Raw genomic sequence first — 19,097 nt, 5'->3', positions numbered from 1 at the left:
TGATGTGATTAGTGTTTTGCTCTTCTGGAAAGCTCGTCTACATTTGTCACTCCACTTCCATGGCACCCCAGTTTGCAGTAGGGTGTTCAGTGGGTGTAGTATTGTAGACAAATTTGGCAAGAACTTGTGGTAGTAGTTTACCAGCCCGAGGAACGACCTCAGTTGTGACACATTTTCCGGTGCTGGAGCCTTGACTACTGCCTCAATCTTCTCTGGGGACTTATGTAACCCCTCTTTATCGATAACGTGGCCACAATATGAGATCTGTTTTCTAAAAAACTCGCATTTGGGGCGGTTAGCTCGGAGCCCATATTCCTGCAATCTAGTGAGCACCTGCTCCAGGTTGGCAAGGTGATCACTGTCATTTTCGCCCGTGACCAGGATGTCGTCCAAATAACACTGGGTCCCTGGGATCCCTTGCAGGACTTGTTCCATTGCTCTCTGCCAAATAGCCGGAGCTGATGCTACCCCGAATACCAGCCGGTTTTATTGGTAAAGACCTTTATGGGTGTTGATTGTGAGGTATTTTTTTGATGCTTCTTCTACCTCCATTTGCAGATACGCCTGGGCCAGGTCAATCTTAGTGAAGCGTTTCCCTCCAGATAGCAAGGCAAAAATATCTTCAATCCGCGGAAGTGGATATTGTACGGTGTGAAGGACCGGGTTCGCTGTTACCTTAAAGTCCCCTCAGATGCGAACCTTCCTTGGTTCCCCAGGCGTGCTGCTCAACGACTTTTTCATCACAGGGATGATGGGTGTAGCCCACTCGCTCCAGTCTACCTTGAACAGTACACCTGAACGTTCCAGACTCTCCAGCTCTGCTTCGACTGCTGGACGGATCGCATAAGGTACCGGTCTGGCCTTAAAAAATTTTGGGCTTGCGTTTTCTTCAATTTTAATCGTCGCTGTCATGCCTTTTAGTGTTCCGAGTCCTTGCTGGAACACTTCTTTCGCGTCAGTTAGGATCTTTGACAGTCGCCCAGGTGTGACGTCGTCATCCTTTTTGTCAGCCACAGTCAGTGCCTGTATGGAATGCCAATCCAGTTGTATTTTCCGGATCCATTCACGTCCCAGTAATGGTGGTCCTCCATCTTGCAATACATACAGGTCTAGGTTTGGTGTTTCCTTACCGTTATATATAACGGTCACCCTTATTTTTCCTTTGGGGTAGACTTTTTGCCCCGTGTATGTCTTCAAAATAATTTTTGTGTCTCTCAAGGGTATGTGTGAGAATAGCCGCTCGTAGTCCCGTCGGTTTATGACTGTTAGGGCTGATCCTGTGTCCAATTCCAGCTTTACCTGGACTCCTGCTATCTTGAGAGTGACCCAAATGGTTCGGTGATCCTCCATTGTGATCACATTATGTAGTTTCAGACAACTCAGTTCCCTGCTTTCGGAGTCGTTATCACTCTTTTGTTCGTCTGAACTATTCTCCGTCATCTTATGTACCTTCTTGTGCTTTTCTTTGGTAGGTTTCTTATTGCTGGTTTTCTTTCCTGACCTGCAGACTCGTGCTATGTGTCCTACTTTTCCACACTGTCTGCACACTTTGTCTTTGAACCAGCAATCATTCTGGTCGTGTGTTGTTCTGCCGCAGCGATAGCACTTCTCTGTTCTATATGACATTTCGTTTGTGCCATATTCTTGCGGTCTCTGTTGTATCTCTGCAGCGCCCCGTGCTGCTGCTTCATATGATACCGCAATGCTGAAAGCCTTTTCCAGCGTAAGGTCCTTTTCAGATAAAAGCCGTTTCTGGGTTCCTTCACTTTGAAGCCCACACACAAACTTGTCCCTTAAGGTATCTGCCAGTCCCGCTCCAAACTGGCAGTGTTTCGATAGTTTGCGCAGTTCTGTTAAATAATCAGCATTGCTTTCATCCTTATGCTGGTTCCGTTTGTGAAACTTGAATCTTTCTGCTATCAGCAGCGGTGTGGGGTTTAAATGTTCCTGTAGTATCGTTACTATGTCTTCAAAACTCTTTTCCATTGGCTTTGTTGGGGTTACTAGATTTCGTAATAAACCATATGTCTTTGCACCCATTAAATTTAACAATACCGACGCTTTCTTGTCATCTGACACCTCATTTGCCTTGCAGTATACCTCTATTCGTTCGACATATGTAGTCCAATCTTCAACTTCATTGTCAAATGCGGTGATACTGCCACTCTTCGGCATTTTGGGTGTGGTTTAAAATGGCGTCTCCCAATGGCTTAAAATTGCGTCTCCCGCGCTTTCCTTCCTCCCCCGCTGCTGCCAACGCCGCTCCCGGCGGTTCTCGTGGCAATGACGGTGCCCTGTAGGTTTCGCGTGCTTCTCCTGCGCTGCTGCCAACGCCACGCTCGGCGGTCCTCGTGGCAATGGCGGCGCCTCGCGGGTTTCTGCGCGTCTCTCTCTCCCTCTCTTCGACGCTGCTCAACCCCTGAACACCGGCTGCGCCCTGTGCGCTCTGCCCTCTCTCTCTCTCCCCCGTCGACGCTGCTCGGCCCTTTGCTGTGCCGCTTGGTCGGGCTCTAACCCGCCGCTGTCCGGGAAGGGTCTGCGCACTACCTGTTGCCAGCCCGTTTCGCTGGACCACCTCGACTGGAAAGCCAAGCCTGGCTCTCGACAGCCTCCCTCGCAATTCTCGAGTCTCTGCTGGATGACTGGGCGGTTGCCCGTGGTCGACGCCCGAGTCTCTGGCCTTGACCTCCAATCCACTGATCTCCAGGAACGAATCCCCGGGAGGTGATGCAGAGTTGCAGGTAGGTTTGAACTTGCCTTGTCGCCAATGTTGTGTCTGTGTATAATAAGACACAGACTGCAGGAGAAACGGTACAACAGGTGTTTACTCAACGTGGCTCACACGGGAACTGATCTGTACAGATTACTACTCAGTGCTATATACAGGTGTGGTCACTGCCGGTACTGCAGTATACATGAGCTGTAAAAGATAGTTCCCCCCTTAAAGGTATATACATTACACCGCCCCCCCCCCCCCCCACCTTTATTCTCTGGTCTCTGTCAGTATTGTTCTGCAACTGGCTCTAGGAAGTGTATGAGAGAGGATTGAGCAAGCTCACTTTCTGATTTCACTCCATCACTTTCAGAAAGTATCTCCCAGCCATTTGGCACCTCTTCTTGATGGTACAGTCGAGATTAGGAACTCAATTTGAAGGGTAACATTGGTGTGAACATGCAGCCTAAACAGAGCAATTTCATAATTTTTGAAATTGAGGGGGCAGTTTTACAAATTTGCACTCCTGGCATAGAGTACTAGCCACCAAGACTGCCTATCATGATCCAGGACATCCAGCAGACAGCCATACTTGTAGGGAAAGCATCTTGGAAAATCACAGTCAGATAGCCCACGATTTTCCACCCTTTAATTTTAATGAATGGAAAATTATGGGCTGCGCGCCAATGATATCTTGACATACACTCCTGTGCTCCCCACTTGGGGCTGAATTTTGCCGGCACTCAGAGGGCAGGTTTGGAGGCGGGTCCGCTGTCAAAATCAAAAAGATTGACAGCGGGCCGGTATCCCGCTCTCAACCCGCTTCCTTGTCAGTTTCCCAAGTGTCATTTCTGCCTGCGCTTTGCAGATATGGCACTACGCGGCGGGTCATTCAATTGTGCTTGTTAGGAGGGTGTTTAAAGTAATGAAATCCCCATTTTCCCAGTTCCAAAGCATTTTGCCAAGTTTTCCATGAGATTCCCATCACTCGGGGATCACACCAGGTAAGTATATCGGGTTCTGAACAACTCTCCATTTCTTTCAATAGGTGACAGCTGCAAAAGTGGTTTAAAACCTGCCATTTTACAGCTGGTCAGTTTCCAATCTCAGAAGCTTCCGCCTTCAGTATTTAGAACCCACTTTGAGCTTTATGCACTTTTGAAGTGTTTGGAGTAATCTCTCTATCCACTGTCACCTCCTTGGAACAACCTATCTCAACATTGACAGATTACTTCTGTCATCTCAACCTCACCTGCCATCTATTCCATCAGCATCGGTGCTCTTGAAAAAATCTCACCTTGGTCTTCAGAATCCCAAAACTATCAGCCCCAGCACCAGCATCACCGGGCACACCAGCAGCACCAACATCCACACCAACCTTCTCCGTAATGCAATGATGCTGCACTGGACACAGGGCATCATCACCCGTGCACATTGCTGCCTGGGATGCCAGAGATGGACTCACCATGTCCAGATTAGCTTCACTTAACACTGTACATACACCCTGGCTGCCACATGGTGCACCAGGTTGGCACCACCCCACACCAGCACCATAAAGCATCCCTACAATGTCCAAGCAATTCCTTTCACACTCATCACAATTGGGGTGGGGGGACGTTATGTCTCACCATTCATTACAACTCACTACGACAGATTTGTGTGCAGCTTTGAAAGTGTCTAAGAACGCAAAGTGTTGAAAATAAAGATTTCAATGTTTGACAGCACATTACTAGAAACTTCACATGAACATTGGATAAACCACCCAAGTGCCTACCCTTGTGTGTTGTTAGTTTATATTCTTGCAATAGGATGAGGGTGAGTGTGAGGGGTGGCTAGTGACATGGGGAGTGATAATGTAGATAGAGAGGGATGGGTGGAGTTGCAAGGTAAGTTGGTGTGAGTAACGATGTGCAGGAGTAGGGTAGGGAAGGCAGAGTGATGGGGATGTGATGAGTGGCACAGCAGGATGAGGTTGAGTGTGGCTTTGCAATAACGTTTCGTGATCTACTCAGATCATTGAAAAGTTTGCGCCACTGCAGCCAGGTCCTCCTGACGACATCCCTGCTTGTGTCCTCCTGTGCAATGTGCAACCACGCTGTGTTGGTGTCCTGGGGAAGTGCCTTCCACCCATTGGAAGGGAAGAGAACCTCCCTACGTGCTGTGACTTCCTCCATAAGCAGATGGAGGGAGTAATGGGAGAGCCTGGGTGCAGCCGTGCACCTTTGTGCAGTGCTTGTCAGTGATTGCAGCATCTCAATGCTGCAGAACACTGACAGCAGAACTGTCAAAATCAATTTGGACATGGCCCCTTTAAGGAAACCTGCTGATGACGCGTCATCAGACCCGCTTCCTATTAATTGGCCGGGAACCTCGCAGGGCGGGCTTAACAAGTCCCATCATCGGAATATCTTGTTGTAGGCCAGGATCAAGACAGATACGAGGTCCCCACACGCCACTGAAGTCGCCCGCCCCGGACCCGCCAACTTTGGAAAAATCCAGCCTTTGGTGTGTTGGATCACAGAACCATCCCTACCAGGAATTTGGGTGCATGGTTCCCATGATTTTCCAAAATTTCCCATAAGCGCATCTGGCAGCTAAGCTGCACACTAGGTGCTTGGATCCATAAAAGTATCTCTTGCCTCGCATATGAATACAACAGTTCTACAATATATTTAAACCATTAAGTAAATGTGAAAGCAGTGACTGAAGTATTTGCTGTACCTTTCCTAGGTATGTAGTTTAACTCCGTTTCTAATAGTTTAGTCAGCTTCTCAATGCTATTCTTTAGGCGATCATAACTATCATCCTGCTGTCTGTGGAGCATTGTGACAGTTTTCTGTAAGTTTATTAAGTTTTTCAGTATCACTGACACCCTTTCCTCACTGAAAGAAAAGAAGAACATCAAATAATCCCAATATAATTAGGTAACTAATGACTGGGATTAATGTCCCACATCACACAGTAAGGCTCTTCTTTCTTAGTATTACTAAATTTGTCTGCATGCTCATCTGAATGTGCATGACTAGTTACCTAATTTTTACTGTCATCTAATAGCAAAACTACTGATGTTTATTATAATATATACAATGAATTAATTACGTTTCATGACTAACAGCTCAATATTAACTACTACATACAATTATCACAGATTTAACAATGTAGCAGCAATTCTGATGAGACCATTTGCATAGAAAAGTATATTGACAGAATTCTGTCATCAATAGTAACAATGGCACCAGCAACTTTCTGGGCAAAAATGGTACTCTATTCATTGGAATAGCACATTAAGCAATACATATTATTACATGTACAAGAATGCATTATCACTCACCTCAACAATGTTACTTATTTCTGTGAATAACATCATGAAAGAATGCAATAGAATGTTAGTCCTGGACATATTCCTTCCAGTACTACCCATTTATGAGAAAAAATCCATTTGGGACATAGTCCATTTCTGATTATTAAATTTGTATTCATTTTACTCACCACCAAGCTGATCTACACACTACAGTGACATAGTCGATTTTTTTTGTTTACTTATTGGGAAACCAGCTGAAGGGCCAAGATCCAAGAGCAGGAGCATTGCCAAGGTTGAAAAGAGTAAAAGATGAGGTAAATCAGGAAATAGTACATAGGTGACATCAAGCTGGGGTTTTAAAAGCTTGGCGGTTGAAGGAGGAAAGCAAAGTTGGGAGAGATAAGGAAATCGATAGTTTTCAGATTTTGGGAAAGAATAAGTTAGAGTAGAAGACTGTTCAATGAATTTTGATTTCAACACAGTGAGGATATAGCAGGAAGATTTGCAACATAGAGTGACCAAGAGTGGAACATTCAGAAGAGCACAGAGAGAAAGAGAGAAAGAAAGATTGAGAAGGTGAGAGTCTAGCGGTGAGAGAGGAATTACATACCAAATGACAAGCTTTTTTGTAATCTTGTTCAGGTATGTGAGAGAGAAGTTAGAAGAGCCTGCCCAAATATGAGGACCATATTCAAATCTTGGATGGAATTAGATAGATAGGGTAAGAATATTGATAGATGACAAAGGATTAAGTGTGGAGCTATCAAAGGTAAGAGGTAGCAGCTGCTGGTTACACTTGTGAGAAACATGAATAAGCTGTTTGAAAAACTGAAAAAAAGAAAAACACTGAAATTCCTCTGTGGGCTTTTGGGGTGGATCTGGGGCACAACAAAACTTCTGCCCGCTCCATGGATGCACTCTTTTAACAAATTCTAGAGGCATGGGCATTAGCATAATGTGGGTGTGTGCCAGCCCATTTTTGTCACTACTGTTGCCTGCTTCAGTGGGGGGCGGGGGTGGGAGGGGACTTTTGCTGTGCCAACTTGCTGCAATGTAAGAGGGCAAGATGTGCCAGCCAAAGATCTTTAAAAACTTGTTACAGTGCCCATGATTTAAATTTGCCACTTTCCTAATGGCAATCAATCACACTCAAGCAGGCAGTTCTCAAGGGCAATTAGGGATAGGCAATAAATGTTGGCCTTGTCAGCGACGCCCACAGCCCATGAACAAATTTTTTTTTAATTGCCACGGAGAAACTGGTCTTGGTTAATTTCACTTCTGCCAAGATCAAGTCCTGCCTAGTAAGTACAGTTTGTTGCTTCATGCCAATTTTAGCACAGCAGGATCCCACATTCAGCAATGAGATAAATGACCAGATAATTTGTTTTAGTGATTTTAGTTGAGAGACAATGTTGGCCAGGGCACTGGGAGTACTCTGCTGCTCTTCTTCGAATAGTGCCATGGGATATTTTTTATCCACTTAAGGGCAAACGGGGCCTTGGTTTAACCTCTCATCCAACAGACAGCACCTCTGACAGTACAGTACTTCCTCAGTACTACACTGAGGTGTCAGCCTAGATTATGTGCTCAAGTTTTAGATAAATTAGTAGCTAAGGGAACACAAAGCATCAGGGCCTGACGGGATACGTCCTAGGTTCCTGAAGAAGTTGAGGTCATAAATTGCTGACGCCCTAGAAATTATAGTCCATGGCTCTATTGAATGTGGAAGTGTGCCGAAGGACTTGAGAGTGGCCAATATAGTACTTATTTTTAAAAAGGGAGACAGAGTTAATCTGACTAATTAAAGGCTAATTATCTTAACATCTGTGGTTGGAATTTTTTTTTAAGAGTATTTAGTTAAGAATGAAATTACACATCTCTAGAAAAAGAGAAAATAGTCAGATGCAGCCAGCATTTATTTCAAAAGGGGCAATCGTGCTTGAGAAATCTCACAGGATTCTTTGATGTGGTAACAGACATGGTAGATGGGGAAAATGCAGTGGATATAGTGCACATGGACTTTAGGAAAGCCTTTCACAAGGTCCCACATGGGAGATTGCTAGAGAAGATGAAAGGGTATGGAATTAGAGGGAGGATAACAAACTGGATTAAAAAATATATCAAAGGGAGAAAAGAGAGGGTGGGAGTTAAGGGGAGTTTTTCAGTGTGGTTGGAAGTAGGTAGTGGCGTCTCTCAGGATTCAGTTCTTGGGCCAATTGTGTTCACTGTGTATATCAATAATTTGGACATGGAAATGGTGTTAACATTTGCAGATGATAACAAAATAGGAGGTATGGTTAAATCTTTAGAAGGCCAAAGGAAAATGTAAAGGGATATTAATCAGATGGGGGAGTGGGCTAAGAAGTGGCAGATGCAATTCAATGTCAGTAAGTGTTAGGTTCTACATATTGGTAGCATTAACTATACCCTGAATGGAAGTAGGTTCAATGCTATGCAAGAGCAGAAGGACTTGGGAGTACAGGCTTACTGGACATTAGGGCTGATGGGGTCAGTGTTGGGAGCCACAGGTGGGTACAAAGCCCGCACCACCAGTTTCCACTGAAGAACAAACTTCTAGTTCTTTCTCTTCTGAGCTGAATGAACATTCACGTGACAGCAATTGCTGTTTTGTAAGCTTTGTCTCTTTGTATTTGAGTGGGAAGACCTGCAAGTGTGTAAGGTAATTAAATTTTCTTTTTGGATAAAACCTGAAAACAATGTAAACCAAGAATTTTGGGGCATTTTTCTGAGCTAAATGATCTTTTCTGAGGTAATTGCATTGGGATAGTCGAGTTTGGAGCTAACATGATTAAATATATCCATTGAATTGGCTTTTATATACAGGTAGACTATCCTTTATCCGCACTTCTGAAAACCGAAAACCTCTGAAAACCGAAAGTTTTTTCGTGGAGCGTAAGTCGTGCGCACGACATGACCCGAGTGGCGCAAAACATGACCCGACGCGGCCGATGCTTGACCCACGCAGGTGTGAGGCGTCAGTTGTGTCTCAGCGCTGTCACACGTGCGCCTGCTGCTCTCTTTGATATTTGTTGGTTTTTTACGATTTGTGAAAATGCTAAAAAGAGCTGCAGATACCCCTATGGGTAACAGTGAGAAGCAGAGAAGGAAGCATCTCTCATTATCGATATCGCAGAAAGTGGAGTTATTGCAGAAGCTTGATTGTGGTGTGTCTGTGCGACGTCTTACTGAAGAATATGGTGTGGGAACTACCACCATATATGACTTAAAGAAACAGAAAGACAGGTTGTTGAAGTTTTACACTGACAGTGATGACCATAAACTAATGAAAAGTAGGAAAACATTGCATAGGGCAAAAAATGAAGATCTTGACCGTGTGCTGATTGAGTGGATTGATGGTCATGAAACAAGCTAGAATATACCATGAAGAACTGAACATTGAAGTTGAGTGTGAATATTCAGAAGGTTGGCTGCATAAATTTAAGAAGCGTCATGGTATAAAATATCTGAAAATCTGTGGTGAAAAAGCTTCTGCTGATCATGAAGCAGCTGAAAATTACATAGACGAATTTGCCAAAATAATATCTGATGAAAACCTCGGTCCTGAACAAATTTACAATGCTGATGAAACAGCTCTGTTCTGGCGCTACGTTCCTAGAAAAACATTAGCAACGGCTGATGAGAGTGCACCAGCAGGTTTTAAGAACGCTAAGGACAGGTTGACTGTTCTTGGGTGTGCCAATGCTGCAGGCACACACAAGTTAAAGTTGGTAGTGATTGGAAAAAGCCAACATCCGAGATGTTTGAAAGGTGTATGCAATTTACCTGTGCATTATTATGCGAGCAAGAAAGCATGGGTAACCAGAGGAATATTTTCTCATTGGTTCAATAACCACTTCGTACCAGCGACACGAGCTCATTGCAGGCAAGTTGGACTGGAAGAAAACTGCAAAATTTTATTGTTCCTGGACAACTGCTCCGCACATCCCCCTCCTGAACTTCTTGTGAAAAGTAATGTTTTCGGCATTAACTTTCCCCCTAATGTGACATCTTTAATACAGCCTTGTGACCAAGGAATTTTACGCTCCATGAAGAGCAAGTATAAAGACGTTTTTTTGAACTCTATGCTTGATGCAACCAACAGAGGCATAGGAATCCAAAGCTTCCTGAAAGAGTTCAATGTTAAGAATGCCATTTACGCAGTTGCTAATGCTTGGAACGATGTTGACAAACCAACATTAATAAATGCTTGGCACAGACTTTGGCCTTCAACGATGTTTCATGAAGATGGACTTGCAGATGAAGATTTTGAAGGATTTCCTGTCAGTCAGGAGAAGATGATGATATCAAACCTCCTTACTTATGCCAAAGGTTTATCATCCGAAAGTGTAAATAAGTTAGAGGAAGCTGACAGCGAAGAAGTGCTGAACATTGACAATGATGCACCTGTTGTGCATTCGTTGAGTGATGGGGAAATTGCTGAAATGGTGTTAAATAAAGACAAGCATGAGGATAGTAGTGATGATGATGATGACATTGTGAACACAGGTGAAAAAATCCCCATAGGCGATATGGTGACAATGTGTGATCAGTTAATTGCTGGCCTTGAACAACGTGCATTTATCAGTGAGCAAGAGATTATGCAAGTTTACTCAATTAAAGAGAGACTGCTTAGACAGAAACCAATGTTAATGAGACAGATGACACTGGAAGAAATCTTTAAAAAGGACGTTTGTCGTAGTGCTGCTTCATCACTTGAGAATCCTGTTCCTGGCCCATCTTCAGATGTCCGACTCCAACCTGATGACGACGATGACAATATTGATGTACCCTCTTCTCCAAGATCCTCAAGCCAGATGTAATGTACCTTTACTGCATGTATATGTACAGGTATTTAGCTTAGTTTGTACCTGTATATATTTGAAGTTTTACTGAATGTTTTCCTTACAAATAAACTGTACTAGAGTATTTATCCCTGTAATACTACAGTATTTATAGTCTTTATTTATCCCACTCAGTGTGAATACAGGTATTCATAAGGTTCGCTGCAGAAATATTAATGTGGTGGCTTACGGGGTGCTGCCCCATAATACTTTCTGAAATCCGAAATTTTCCGAAATCCGAAACACGGCTGGTCCCAAGGTTTTCGGATAGTCTACCTGTATGCTCATTCCTTTATTAAGGTTTTAACTTGAAGGCTTCAACCTCTTCCAAAAGCCTGTGCTTGTACCTGATTTTTGTGTCCAGAGTCGTGATGGTGTGGGCTGGATTGGGATTGTGCAGTCAGAGCATGCCCAGTTTAACTAATTTCCCAGGATGCACCAGTACCATCAGTCAGCTGTACTGATGGAATCGTTTTAGTTATTAATTTCTGTTATTCCACAAGCTTCACTACACCGGTACCTCAGTGAGACATTTGGCATTAAAACACACAAAGGGCATAAAGTTGCAGTACGTACCCACTAGGTACCCACTAAACATGCCAGAAAAAGTTAGGGTTTGTCCGTTCAAGTGTAAGTGAATTTTTAATGGCGTGATAAGTCTTAATTACTACCAAGCAACCTTTCTGGCACTAAATTTACTTTTTATAAGTGTGGAGTCTCATTCCTGCTCATTTTAATTATTGTTGGAAAAAAAAATTTAATTAAAATTTTAAAAAAATTTTTTTAACTTTTTTTCACTGTCTTAATCCCATCTTTCTTTCCCTCTCTATTTCACTTTCTGTACATGATTTTACATTGAATTAAATATTCTAATACACTTCCTGATTTAGATTCCACATGTCTCAGTAAGGATTCTTTAATCTGATCGGTTGAAGAGACACGCTGTTGCTTTCCCTGCTCACACACGCCACAGATCCCCTGTAGAGAGCGCCGCGTTGTATTTGTTCTCTATGGTCGGGGGGGGTGGCCAATCGTGTGCAGAGAGGCCAATCGCTTGCGCAGGGGGGGCAAATGTGGACGTATGCGGGGGCAGCAGCAATCGGGTGCGGGGGGGTGGGAGTCTGATGGTGGTCAGGGGGGTGCAGACAGATCACGGGCGTGCAGATAGATCACGGGGGTGGGGGTGGGGGGTTACTGGGTAGCTTGTTGCGCCTGGAGGAAACACTCCTGTTCCTCCTGGCCCACAAGCAGTGCTGTAGATGCACTCAACTTATAGATACAACCTTTCTCACCTCCTTTCAGCTGCCGAGTTTCCCGAGGCCTGGGAATTGTGGCAGTCTGTGGTTAAAAATAGAATGGCTGTTAAAATGAAAGCAGGCAGCCTCATTGTAACATTTAAATGACCAACCCACTTTCCGCAAGCGGATTAGTCTCCCGTCCATTGTCCTGCCTGTTAAAACTGGAAGTGGGCGGGTTTGGTTCCAGATTTTTTGCATTTTTAACCTCTGACACGAGCCCAACCCACCCATTTTTGGGAGTTAAGATTCAGCCCATAGTAACTACCTACAAAATGTCTTGAGAGTACAGCATAAATTTTTTAGGCACAGTTGGAAGATTCTCTCACAATGGAGCAAATGCAATCTAACCAGTGACAACAAGATAAATCAATGGAAATTAAAACTGTGTGGGTTCTATAATGGGTGGGTGATCCACTCCACCAGTTTACTGCCCAGGTGGTGAAAATTATTCCCAGCAACTGATGATAACTGCTCAGATCTGCTCAGAATAAGGGTTAATTAATAACCTTGTAGTAAAGGGGCCTTTAGGGAAGAGTGACCTTAACATGATTGAATTTTATATTGAGTTTGAAAGTGATTTAGTTAAATCCGAAACTAGTGTCTTAAATCTAAATAAAGCAAACTATATAGGTATGAGGGGCGAGTTGGCTAAGGTAGATTGGGAAACTACATTAAAAGGTATGACGGTAGACAAGCAATGGCTAGCATTTAAAGAATTAATACATAATTTACAACAAATTTACATTCCTTTAAGGCATCAAAAACCCCACAGGAAAAGTGGTCCAACCGTGGGTAACAAGAGAAGTTAAAGATAGTATTAGATCAAAGGAAGAGGCTTATAATGTTGCCAAAAAGAGTAGTAAACCTGAGGATTGAGAGGATTTTAGAATTCAGCAAAGGAGGACCAAGAAATTGATAAAGAAAGGGAAAATAGAATATGAGAGTAAACTAGCGAGAGACATAAAAATAGACTGTAAAAGCTTCTAATGGTATGTAAAAAGGAAAAGATTAGCAAAAGTAAATGTGGTCCCTTACAGGCTGAGACAGGAGAAATTATAATGGGGAATAAGGAAATGGCAGAGAAATTAAACAAATACTTTTGTGTCTGTCTTCACGGAAGAGGATGCAAAAAACTTCCTGGAAATAGTGGAGAACCGAAGGTCTAGCGAGAATGAGGAGCTGAAAGAAATTAGTATTAGTAAAAAAATAGTACTGGAGAAATTAATGGGACTGAAAGCCGATAAATCCCCTGGACCTGATGGCTTACATCCTAGGGTTTTAAAAGTGGTGGCTATAGAGATAGTGGATGCATTGGTTGTCATCTTCCAAAATTCTATAGATTCTAGAATGGTTCCTACGGATTGGAAGGAAGCAAATGTAACCACACTATTTAAGAAAGGAGGGAGAGAGAAAATGGGGAACTACAGACCAGTTAGCCTGACATCAGTAATAGGGAAAATGCTAGAATCTATTATTAAGGACATGGTAACAGGGCACTTAGAAAATAATAATAGGATTGGGCAGAGTCAACACGGATTTATGAAAGGGAAATCATGTTTGACGAATCTGTTAAGAGTTTTTTGAGGTTGTAACTAGTAGAATAGATAAAGGGGAACCAGTGGATGTGGTTTATTTGAATTTTCAGAAGGCATTCGATAAGAGGTTATTAAACAAAATTAGGGCTAATGGGATTGGGGGTGATATACTAGCATGGATTGAGGATTGGTTAACGGACAGAAAACAGAGAGTAGGAATAAACAGGTCATTTTCGGGTTGGCAGGTTGTAACTAGTGGGGTACTGCAAGGATCAGCGCTTGGGCCTCAGCTATTCAAAATCTATATGGATTTGGATGAGGGGACCAAATGTAATATATCCAAGCTAGGTGCGAATGTAAGTTGTGAGGAGGATGCAAAGAGGCTTCAACGGGATACAGACAGGCTAAGTGAGTAGGCAAGAACATGGAATATAATGTGGAGAAATGTGAAGTTATCCACTTTGGTAGGAAAAATAGAAAAGCAGAGTATTTTTTAAATGTTGAGAGATTGGGAAATGTTGGTATTCAGAGAGACCTGGGTGTCCTTGTGCATGAATCACTTAAAGTTAACATGCAGGTACAGCAAGCAATTAGGAAGGCAAATGGTATGTTGGACTTTATTACAAGAGGATTTGAGTATAAGAGTAAAGATTTCTTACTGCTATTATATAGGGCCCTGGTGAGACCACACCTGTACAGTTTTGTGTACAGTTTTGGTCTCCTTACCTAAGGAAGGGTATACTTGCCATAGAGGGAGTGCAACAAAGGTTCACCAGGCAGATTCCTGGGATGGAGGGATTGTCCTATAAGGAGAGATTGAGTAGACTAGGCCTATATTCTCTAGAGTTTAGAAAAATGAGAGGTGATCTCATTGAAACATACACAATTCTTACAGGGCTTGACAGGGTAGATGCAGGGAGGATGTTTTTCCTGGCTGGGGAGTCTAGAACCAGGGGTCACAGTCTCAGAATAAGGGGTTGGCCATTTAGGACCAAGATGAGGAGAAATTTCTTCATTCAGAGGGTGGTGAATCTTTGGCATTCTTTACCCCAGAGGGCTGTGGAGGCTCAGTCGTTGAGTATATTTAAGACAGAGATCAATAGATTTTTGGATATTAAGGGAATCAAGGGATTTAGGGATAGTGCAGTTGAGGTAGAAGATTAGAAGATCAGCCATGATCATATTGAATGGCAGAGCAGGCTCGAGGGGCCGAATGGCCTACTCTGGCTCCTATTTCTTATGTTCTTATGTAGATCCCACATTTTAGTGGAAAAGTCACGTGGTTCTGCACTAAAAATGTTCCAAAGGGACAAGTCTCCCTGTGACTTTTCTTGATTGTCGAGTCAACCCAGAACACAATAACTAGAATAAGGAACATTGTTTACCAATTACATCTGCTACTATTATGAAATATTGTAAAGCACAAAGCATTGCTGAATTAGATTTTCTTTACTAGTTTTAACCTACAAATTACTGTTCTTGATATTAGTGGATAAACACCTAACACATTTGTAAGACATTTCTCTGCTATTTTAATGTAGGAGATAACCCATTTATTTTAAATGGCTTAATGTCTCCACTAAAATAGTAGACAGGGGAATGTTGTATGAATGTTCTGTGTTTATGCACTACTATCAGCAACAGTAAGTTCTAGGCTATCTTGATGTTGCTGGATTATTTAGATTATTCGGTTATTCCGAGAGAAAATGTTTCATTTAGTGTAATGCTTTAATCAATATAGAATCACAGAAATTTACAGCACAGAAGAAGGCCATTCGGCCCATCATGTCTGTGCCAGCCGAAAAAGAACTGTCCAGTCTAATTCCACTTTCCAGCTCTTGGTCCGTAGCCCTGTAGGTTATGACACTTCAAGTACATGTTCAAGTACTTTTTAAATGTGGTGAAGGTTTCTGCCTCTACCACCCTTTCAGGCAGTAAGTTCCAGACCCCTACCACCCTCTGGGTGAAAACATTTCTCCTCAACTCCCTTCTAATCCCTCTACCAATTACTTTAAATCTATGCCTCCTGGTTATTGACCCTTCTGCTAAGGGAAATAAATCCTTCCTATCCACTCTATATCGGCCCCATATAATTTCATACACCTCAATTAAATCTCCCCTCAACCTCCTCTGTTCCAAAGAAAACAACCCCAGCCTATCCAATCTTTCCTCATAGCTAAAATTCTCTCGTCCTGGCAACATCCTTGTAAATCTCCTTTGTACCCTCTCCTGCAAGAGCTAATTTCCAAATAAGTGCTCCCATCAGACGTGGCTCCACACACTGGGAGGCCACAATTGGAAAATTATTCATATACTGTATATTACCTAAACCTTGTTGATATATTTCCCATGACTTCCTCTTCTCCATACACTCTTAACAATTGTTGCAGAAAGACATGGTGTTCATCTTTTTCAATTTTCTGTATGAGTTCTTCTAACTCTGTCTACAATAGAAAACATAATAAAAATATATTACTATGATTCACAATGTACATGGAAAGCCTTCCCTCTAAAATAAATCTATTGGTATGAGGATCTAATCTTAGCCGCATTAAAGCTGGTATTTCCTTTAGCTACATGAAAAAAGATAGCTACCATTCTTCATTCACATACAAGTAGGAGGAAATCCAGATTGCTAATGAGAAAATCACAAGGATTTGTGTTAGCCAGTAAAGTTGCCGGTGACTGGAGTTAACGGCCACTGAAAATGGCTGCACCGGTAACGGGGCATAATTCATCTGGAGTGGCATGGAGATTATTGGCGCAGCACTCATCTTCCATGCAACACCATCCTGGTAGCATTGCTGGAAGCCTCCGAGACGAAGTTCCTGTCCAGGAGTGGCGTTGCAGCTTCCCACAGCCTCTGGAAGCGAGGCTGTGGAGCTCGCAAGGAATTGTGGGTAATGAAGAGGTCTGAGAATTAAAGGGGCCATGCACACTGAAGCAATACAAATTAAAATGAAGTGAAACAATGCGGTTTTCAGTCCTTTCTGCCTTCTGAAAAAAAAAATTAACATTAAAAAGAAGTCCCAAATGTGAATATTCAGTTCTTAAAGCTGAATTCCCTTCCTAACCTCAAAAAATGGGAAAAATGCCTCAGCACTAACACAAATGGCTCAGCAAGCCAGGGAAGGGGCACCCAGGGTCTTGCACGCAGCACTCCAGCTTTGTGTAGGGGGTCAACACTGCAAGACTGGCCCTCTACTCACAGGGGCCAAGAGGCCCTCCAGAAAGAACGATGTGGGAGTACATCACTGAGGCCATCATTGCCAGCAGTGTCACGCCCCCCACCCCCCCCGCCCCCAACTGGCCCCAGTGCCCAAAGAAGCTTCATGACCTCAGACCACTGGTCAAGGTCAGTGAATGCATCTTCAAAAGCAGTCTCCTACCAACTGCACCAATAGCCTTGCACAATGCTCAATGTACGACCACCACCCCAAGTCACTCACCTACCAACAATATGCACCAATCACGAGGCACATCTCCCATTCCTAGCCTCACCTCACCCCCTTGGAGGAGACGGTGCAGGCCATTCTTGGCAGGGGCATGGCTGAGCCCTTGGCCAGCGGCAGGGCTGAAAGGATAAAAGATGCTGGTATCTTCATACGTTATCCTCCTTCTTCATGCTTTCCTGCCCTTCCATCGCCACAACTCCACCTTTGTGCCTTCCTCATTTCACACACCCAAGAAATGCAGCCTGCCCAGCAAGTAGGTGCCCAAGAGGGAGTGGAGCGCGAAGAAAAACAAGAAGAAGATTGATTTGACATGCCCAGCCACCAGCTCCTCAAGGTCAACCAGCAAGGACATTTGCAGTGTCCCCCACTGAAAGTCAGCAGCCTTCCACCAGCCATGCTGCAGCCACTGGGGTAGCACTATGTGACATCAGTAGGATAGGCAAAGGCACACATAAGACAGTCACTAAGAGAATGCATATGGATGATGAGTTGATTTCTTGATATCACATTGGACGGACAGACGTATATAGATGGATTGGAAAGTTTGCTTTGTGGTGGCTTTTATTTCAGCATCGAGGCCAAGAAGATATTGTGATGGTCAGTAACAGATGGAAGGTAAGTTGTGGGATTAATGCTGAAAAGGGAATTGGGGTTGTGGTCACTGGGGCTGGAGGCAGATGATTCCATCTCGGATATCCCGGCCACAAAGGGGCTGTCTGGGATGTATTCTTCAGTCTGATTTCTCCTCTTCTGCTTCCTCCTCTTCTGTGTCTTCCTCTTCCCTGTGCAAGTGGATGCTGTAAATGTGAAATAACAGCATAAAATTTAGGAAATACTCAGCTGGTCAGGCAGCATCTCGATCTGAGACATAGGGGTTGATTTTCCTGGAGCCGTCAGGCGGGGTTTCAGGCGTGTTGGGGGGGGGGGAAATACCGAATTTGGGGGTCCCGACACCATCCCACCCAAAACCCCGCCCCACGCAAGTTTCAGGGGCAGCGGGTACCCGCCCCGCACTGGGACCCGCCGAAACCAGGCGGGAAGGGATTAGTGCCAATTGACTGCCTGTTAACAGGTAGTTAACAGGCAGTTTTTAGCCTAATCCCTATTTTGAGGGGTTTCGTGTGGGATTCCCGACGGCTCCAAACCACGCCAGGTTAGAGCAGGCGAGCCGTTGGGTTGAAGGAGTTGGAGGGGTCGTGATGTCAGTGCTCAGGTGAGTGATGGGTGCATGAATGCAAAGGTAAGTGTGTTTGGTGTGTCTAAAGTGTGTAAAGAACTTTTACTTACCTGTACTTACCTTAACAGCCTTTCTTCCTGTAGCCATCGGGAGTCCTCTTGACAGATGAAATTGCAGTCTGTGATATCACCTGTTGCCGGGTGGCCCTTAATTGGCCTGCTGAGCCCGCTGGGCGGGCTCAACAAGGTCAATCAAGGGAAAATCGCGCGGATTGGCCGGACGTCAAAGTAGGCGGGTCTAAAACCCGAAAGTTGTAGTCCTGCCTTCTTCCCAACAGCTTCAGGAAAATCGACCCCATAAACTCTGTTTTTCTCTCCATGGATGTTGTGTGACCTGCTGAGTATTCGCAGCATGTTCTGTCTTCTCAAAGCCCTTCATTTACCATCTGAGCCCTTGCAAGCATCCAGCAGCATTCCCTACAACTTAAAAAACTTTTCACATCTATTGCAGCAAGCCACCATTTCAATAAAAATATTTAAAAAGTCCAAAACCTTATATTTAAATTTACCTAACAATGTGTGTGTCCCTTTAAGAGCTGCAGACATCACCACTGTCAGCCTGCTTGCACGCCAGGTTAACTTGGCATGCTTAGGACCCAGCGCTGAATTCAGCGCTAGGGTCGAAGTTCGTGCTTGTGACGTAAAGTCAGTGTTGCACGCCGATTTATGTCACAATGCCGCCATTTTGTTGGGGATG

The 19,097-nt window shown here is 43.8% G+C and overlaps 1 protein-coding gene across 1 annotated transcript in view; it reads right to left on the bottom strand.

The window, feature by feature from the left end:
• The window catches only part of LOC147115217 (uncharacterized), a 64,073-nt gene that overhangs the window by 5,297 nt on the left and 39,679 nt on the right, over window positions 1-19,097 (bottom strand). The window contains exons 5-6 of the mRNA XM_085992137.1: window positions 16,035-16,153; window positions 5,435-5,595 (exon numbers count right to left, since the gene is read on the bottom strand). Of these exons, the coding sequence (XP_085848263.1) occupies window positions 5,435-5,595; window positions 16,035-16,153 (280 nt within the window). The remainder of the gene's footprint in view (window positions 1-5,434; window positions 5,596-16,034; window positions 16,154-19,097) is intronic.

This window comes from Somniosus microcephalus, chromosome 7, assembly GCF_052327205.1.
Source record: "Somniosus microcephalus isolate GS21.2 chromosome 7, FLI_Smic_1.0, whole genome shotgun sequence".
NCBI lineage: Eukaryota > Metazoa > Chordata > Chondrichthyes > Squaliformes > Somniosidae > Somniosus > Somniosus microcephalus.
Note: the sequence above shows the minus strand (reverse complement) of the source record. Positions and strands in the feature narration are given on the sequence as shown.